We start from the raw sequence: 6,973 nt of genomic DNA on the forward strand, positions 1-6,973 counted from the left end.
CCCAGCTGCTGCTGGGAACACCTCTCCAAAATGTTTGTGTGTTCAGCCCTTGGCATAATTGTTTTGTTTACCAATCTTCTTGGTTTTGGTGGAATTTTGTTTTAATACAAGTAATTTCTGTGTATTATTTTCTATGCATTGTTTTGTGCCTATTAACTGCTGTAAAGATTGCTGCTGAGATGTTCACCTACCTCTCCGTTGGCAAGCCCCTGCTTTTCGGCACGTGACAAACGCTTTCCTTTTCTTACTAACGCACGCATTCGGGAGAAATTCTGTGAATTATGCAATGCAAAATCACCTCCTTCTCCAGTTTAGGGAATTCCTTAGGTGTGAGACGCAGCTGCTGAAGCAGGCCCAGGAGGGGTTACCTGTGATGGAGGAGGAGAGCGCAGGTAAAAGGAAGGACTGCGAGGGGACTCACTGGACAGTCCCCAGGGCGCTGGTTTTGCACAAGCAGGGATGACTCCCCAGCTGTGAGTGTGGGGTGCTCTGCCTCGCTTTGTGCCGGGTGAGGGCCGGGCACAATCTCCCTCCTCCTCCCCGTGCCGGTGGGCGATAGCTCACTCGGGCTGCCTCTCCGATACTCGGGAGCAATCTGTTCCCTTTTAGGACACTGTGACTAGAGTGCTGTGATACCTCCTCCCCCTCAGGATCATCTTCTGCTCTGCTCAGGGAACTGTCCTCACCCCCTCCCCGAATGAAGGCTTGGCTCACCACGTGGCAGGGAGTGCTCCATTTATTCCGTGAGTCGCAGCTGTTCAGCAGGACTTTCACATTTAGTTCACAACATAAAACAAATAAGCCAGGAAGATGAAACATGTTGGTGTCATTCCTCTTTTTCTTTCAGTTTTAGCACTGTTGACTATTCACTACAAACACGTGGGCTTGGTGTATAACTCCGTCCTTTACCAACAGGGTCACCACGAAGATAGCCGCCCTTTTCTGGCAGTGTTGTCCTGTTGTGTTTATATTTGGACAAATTTCCCTAAGAGCTCACAGCTATTAGCACTGACACAAGATTTCTCTGAAAAGTGGCTCATTTGTCTGACTGCTCAACACATGGAACATATTCTGTGATTTACATTGCAGAATGAAGATATTTTCCTGCATCTCTTTCTACAAAGACACCCAGCAACATGCCGTGACAGGCCAAGAAAGGATAAGTGAAATCATTTTAATATAATATCAATGTATGAGAAACCACAAAAGAACGAAAACATTTTCTGGAAAATTCTGCATATGTATATATTGCATTGTATAGTCTTACAGACAAATTTACATCAAATACATGATACATTTTAAAACACTGATTTGAAGAGGACAACAAATTAATTTTTCTCTTTCTGTACAGACATGGGAGTGTGATTGTGTTTTTCTGTTGCTATAGTTTGCTGAGTTTTAGGAAGAGTACTCATATTCTTCAGCACTGCGGCGTCCAAAATCCATCCAGCCCATGTAGTCTCTGTCATTTATCCTATGCGTAGGATCAATGCTCTGTACCCTGTTTCCCATAACTGAGAGCCTTCCAGTGGGACCTAAAGAAAAAGTGTTGGGGAGAGCAGAGAGTAAGTGGACACATTTTTCAGGTTCATCCATTTTCTGATCTGTTTTGTACTCATTAGCAGATGTATGCGATAGTTGAAACTGTTTGACTTAATACAGACCAATTAACACAACATCATGTCACTGGGGAAAACATCACAGAAACGTTATGGGTAATGTCCTGAAAGTGGCTTGGGTTTTCATCATAAGCTAAACAGATCATTTTCTCCCTCCTGCTGCAGAAGCAGAATGCTCCTGGCTGCCAGGAAGGAATATGGATGCATTTCACCTTTTCCCTTCCTGTTTCACTAGAAAGTCCAGACCATTTCTCACCCTTCCTATCGGGCCACTCCTTTGCTTGATGCTACTGGGAGAGCTTGATGCTACTCTAGGGGCAAGATAACTCTGCCTAAGAGCAGGCTCACGCCTGAGGCAGGACTCCACCACAGCCCCGTGTTGCTTAAGAGCCATATATTAGTATAGGAGCTCTTGCAGTGCAAACTCAGGAACAAGTGGGGTAGAGTTATGAATCCCAGGTTTTGTAGACAAGTCGGAATAGTCTTGAAATTGAGAAAGTTGTGTCTGGAATTTATAGCTAGAGATGTCTATTGCTGGAATTATACAGGGCTTATTACTCTGTCAGTGACATTTTCATTGCTTATCCAAAGCTTTCATAATTCCTTTTACGGCAGGGTTACATGCTGATCTCTGATCTTGCCTTAGCCCTTCTGTCATCCTTACTTAGGGTGTCAAAGAAATGCAAATTATTTCCAAGGAGAGTTTATGCTTTAAAAAATGGGACGTCATCCTCTGTTTTGACATCATCACATTATGTAATTAAAAATGCAGGGAAAGTTAAATTACTTCTCACTGTGCTCCCTGAAAAAAAACCAAAGTTGACATATGCCAATAATTAGATTGAGCTTAAGTCTTGAGTGAGGAAGAAACAGATTCAATATATTAGTATTCGATGCAAACTGAGGCTTGTGCAATACTTGAACTGATCAAAAAAGGAAAAGAAGCCCAAATCAAACCCCACAAATCCAAATCCACACAATTGCGTTGCTTACGGTTTCTTGTGTTTTGAAGGAACCCTTGGTGACTTTGTGCTTTTACATTTCAAAATTTTCCTCATGTAATGATTTATAACAAATATGATCCATTAAAAACAAAAACAACTGCATTGTTTCATTAGTGGTTACAGAGGGATAGAAGAGTTAAAGGTACCAAAAAAAGAAACCAGCCATATTTCAGATTTTTACCTAAAACAAAATGGCAAAAAAATTATCTCTAGACAAGAATTTTTGTCTACCATTAAATGCTCAAACCCCATGAAATTCACATTCATAATTCAAAATACGTAATTAAGTTGATGTGAATGGCTTCTTGGCACTATAATCAGCCAGGGCTAGACAGTGCAGAACCATCACTCAGACATTGGTATTCAAGAGACTTCTGAGCCTGCAGTAACCTGTGGGCTGTAATGGCTCCCCTGGTGCCATTATGGTCTGGCCTGGCAAGGGTTCCTTAGAGGATAGTAAATGTGCGTGTCACTGACTCGACAGCTACAGTGTCTCTTCTACACAGTGCCAGATTCACGCTGAAAGCCTGCGGATGAAGTTAATTGAAAGCTAGGGGTCACAAACAGTAAAATGAATTTCTTAACAGCACCTAAATTACCTTGCCTCAAACCACCGGAGATGTCCTGTGGATACTGCAGAATCAACGTACAGCGAACAGATTCAAAACTGTAGCAGTCTGGCTACGAGGCTGCCATCCAGCCCTAACCTCTTGAGAGTATTTAACTCTCTCACTGGTTTAACTGGAAGCATTGGCCAAAATCAGCCTATTAATCACAAGGGCAAATGCCATTAGTGATGACTGCTAAACCTAGCAAATGCCCAGACTCTCTTTTCCCCTAGACAGAATTTTCTAGTGACTATTATGGTTTGGACGGGTTAAAAGTGACTAATACAGTAGATGTGAGTGTTCTGCAGAGATTTCTGAAATGTTGCCCACAACCTTTATGTTAAATGAGAATACAATGTTTTGATGAGAACCCTGTATATGTTGTTATAAATTAAGTAAATACTGCTTTGTCCCTGTGAATCTTCTCTTCTGTAACTAGCAACAGCACCTACAAACCAGAGTCCAACTAGTCTAGTCATGTCACAAGAATCACATCATCTGCCAACAGTCACGTTGTAGGGTTAATTACGTATGCCAATTAACATGTATGCAGGAAATTCTCCCTCATATTAATACTTACAAAAAAGACATCTTAAAGTGTTGTTTGTTTTTTTCATCTGGTTAAGCTCTTTGGAAACATCAGCCAGATATTTAAGAGAATATAATGGCTACATGAACTAGAATGAGACGTTTGGTTTCCATGTAGCTGGGTGATAATGACTACACTGGGGAAAGGTAATGAGGATTCTGCTTTGTAGACTCCTGCAATAACATTCTTATTCGGTACCAGCTTTAACTGTAGCGCTGAATTGTGGAATTTCATACCTGAATTCTCTTTTCATCTGATTATGTGAACTGTTAAAAGAAGTTCCTCACTGGATGTTGTGCAAATTGATGACATGAGATGAAGTCTCTCAGGCTGTATTAAAAGTGGTTCTTCTGTTGTTTCTGATTTGGTCTTACACAGATGAACGTGTATGGCTGCGTATGTAATGCATAAAATACATATGGCATCTCTTTAATTGCAGACTGCCATCAAAAATAAGAATAGGATTCTGCCCAGCCTCAGCAGCAAGGCTCTCGGGAGGGGAAGACTGAATGATGTCGATAAGGTTGTGTGGAGACACAGGAGAGGAGAAAGCTCTTACTTACATAAAGTGAATTTTATCCTAAGCACAGTCTGGGACTGGGAGTGAATTAATTCCTCAATATCTATATGTCCATGTAATCCTAATTACTGCCTTCCCTTCAAGCCCTCTTTGCTTCTCAGATGTCCTCTTTCCCTGCAGTACAGTGGATGGATCAGAGTGAAGCTATCACAAATAAACATTTGTGTAGTGGCTTTTGCTGAGGCTGGCAGTCAAAAGCCCACAGTAACTAGGCTGCCCAAGGTGTTACTCTACTCAAGATACAAAGGAATATGGAGATGAGACAGTTCAAAAGGAAAAAAATATTGGGGGGGAAGTTTCAGTGGTCAGTTTTGATCCTTCGTTTTTACTGGTAGCAGAGACAGCATGCGTTTGCGTCTATGTAAAACATACACGGTAAGATGTCAAGAGAGACAGCTTTACTCTTTCTCTTGCTAGCTCATGTATACAATACAATCGTTTCCTCAAGTGACTAATAAATCACCTGGTAAGAATGAAGCCCTTTAATTCCACTACTCTACTGGTGCTTCATGCCCTTGTTACAAATGCAGTGCCACCCAACTGCAAGATTGAGTTCCCAGGCTGCCTGAGACTGAAAACCTAACAGGAATCAACATGTTTTGAAGGAAATGTGCTTTTACTTATCACTGCTTTTGGTTACTGTTCTTGTAAGTGTGAGTTCTCATCTTTAAAAAGCTTTCACACTTGTGTAACTTCCGCTGGGAAACAGATGGAAAATCCAATACTCAGAAGATTTCCCTGGTATGGGTATTTCTGGCTGAGGTGAGGTTAGCCATTTCGTCTGTATTTAGCCTCAGAAAAGTTTCCCTGCTCTTCTAACTTAAAAAAAGGGAGGGAGGAAGTTAACTAAATGAAAAAGTTTGAAGAAAATGCAATTACTGTATTTTATCTGAGATATAACGTGGTAAAAATAATACCAAAATAATTATAAGGCTACAAAAATAGTAAGTTAAAAATAAAAGCTGAACTATGACCTGACAGGTAGGTTACATTTTCTTCAGTTAGCTGTACACAGCTCTCAGTCAGTGGCTGCTACGTGCAAATCTTTTTTTGGAGGAGTTTTGCACTAAATAAGAGAATGCTGTCTACTTCAGGAATAACCAGGCAAAATCTACATCCTACCTTCTCCGGGAATTCATGCTAGATGATGATAGGGTTATCTTATCATCTAGGTATCTCTGCAGGAAATTCCACTGACACAGAAGTAGCACAGTAACTAGGCTATAACCAGTACCTTTTCTGGCTTGCTGGAGATACTTGGCCAACAAAGCGCCGATGTTAGCTCTCTGGTCAATGCTTCCATCCAGCCGCGGCACAGATTTCAGGGGGCCAGCAGACGAAGGGGCGCGGACGTGCCGGTGATATTCTGTCAGGCTCTGCTCAAGCTCAGCAGCCAGTGGATTCCCATTGTGCGAGCCCACAGTTTGCTGTCCGAAAGAGCTCGCTGAGAGCACAGCAAGGACCACGCAGATACATATATTGCTGTACATTGCTGGAGAGAAAAGGAATGACAGGCTGGTGAAATGAACAGATTTACTGCACTGTAAGTTGTCCCTGCCCCCATCTTCTATTGGGGGTGCTGGTTTCTGAGCAAACTAGGGTTGTGGTGGTGGTTTTTTTTTTTTTTTAATGCAGGTAACTGTGGGATCTCTCCGAAGTTGTAAAACATGTATGTGACTAGTTAAATAATCCCTTGATAAGAGGAAGATAACACTGGAAGGAATAAAATTAATTCACTGTAGAATGTGCTATGTCTCCCTGATCTACTCACTTCTTACTTGCTTTTGTTTGTTTGGAAGCTGTATTTAATTAAATCACAGAGATGAATCCATCTCTGTGAAAAATCTCAGGATTCAAACATTTCAGTATTTTGCTGTTGCACTAAAACATGCTGTTGCTACAAAAGCCTTTATTCTGTCAACGCTTCATTGGTTTGAACTTTAGGGTTCAAGACATTTCATCTCATCGTACTCAAAGAAAAAACAAAAACTTGTCCCAAGCAAAGACACAACAAAATCAAACACTCCCCCAAACATTTGACCTGGTGGCTGAGGTGGTAAAAGCTATTTAGTTAAAAGCTGTAAGAAATAACGTGCAACTTAACAATAATCTTCTTCATATAAAACAGAGAATTCAGATGTAGCAAATTTTTTACTGTTTCCTTAAGCAAGTACTAGACAAAACAATGCTGCTTTACTAGATCGTTTGATCCTAGAAGCTGAAATAGTACTTTTCTGGCAACAGAGAAATTACTCTCAGTTATTAGGAGAAACAAGCTACCTAGTACTTAATGGTATAGGGGTAATTGCCATTAATGAATATACACGAATTAATTATATGAGAATTTTTGAATCATCTATTTTTTTCAAAAGTATACTGAACATAACCTTTTAACTTTGAAAGAGGAGAAAATTAAGGTTTTTTCCCACCAAATACACTAGATTGAAAACACTGGCAATGCATAAAATATGGGGTTTTTTTTAGTATTATTAGGAGATGAATGAAAAATGTCAAAATGCCATTCCAGAATGGGTATTAGCGATGTATCCATGTAAGTTTCGGTACTTAGAAAC

General features: G+C 40.7%; 1 protein-coding gene across 1 annotated transcript; it reads right to left on the minus strand.

Annotated features, from left to right (window-relative positions):
• Positions 1 to 1,398: 1,398 nt before the first annotated feature.
• Positions 1,399 to 6,461, minus strand: CCK (cholecystokinin; the record flags this gene model as incomplete). The annotated part of the gene is made up of 2 exons (XM_081996390.1): positions 5,635 to 6,461; positions 1,399 to 1,535 (listed from the first exon to the last, which is right to left on the minus strand). Exons 1-2 carry the CDS (start codon positions 5,888 to 5,890, stop codon positions 1,399 to 1,401), a joined length of 393 nt encoding a protein of 130 aa, XP_081852516.1. The 5' UTR covers positions 5,891 to 6,461.
• Positions 6,462 to 6,973: the final 512 nt, after the last annotated feature.

Source organism: Phaethon aethereus, assembly GCF_964289735.1.
Source record: "Phaethon aethereus genome assembly, chromosome: 2".
Taxonomy (NCBI): domain Eukaryota; kingdom Metazoa; phylum Chordata; class Aves; order Phaethontiformes; family Phaethontidae; genus Phaethon; species Phaethon aethereus.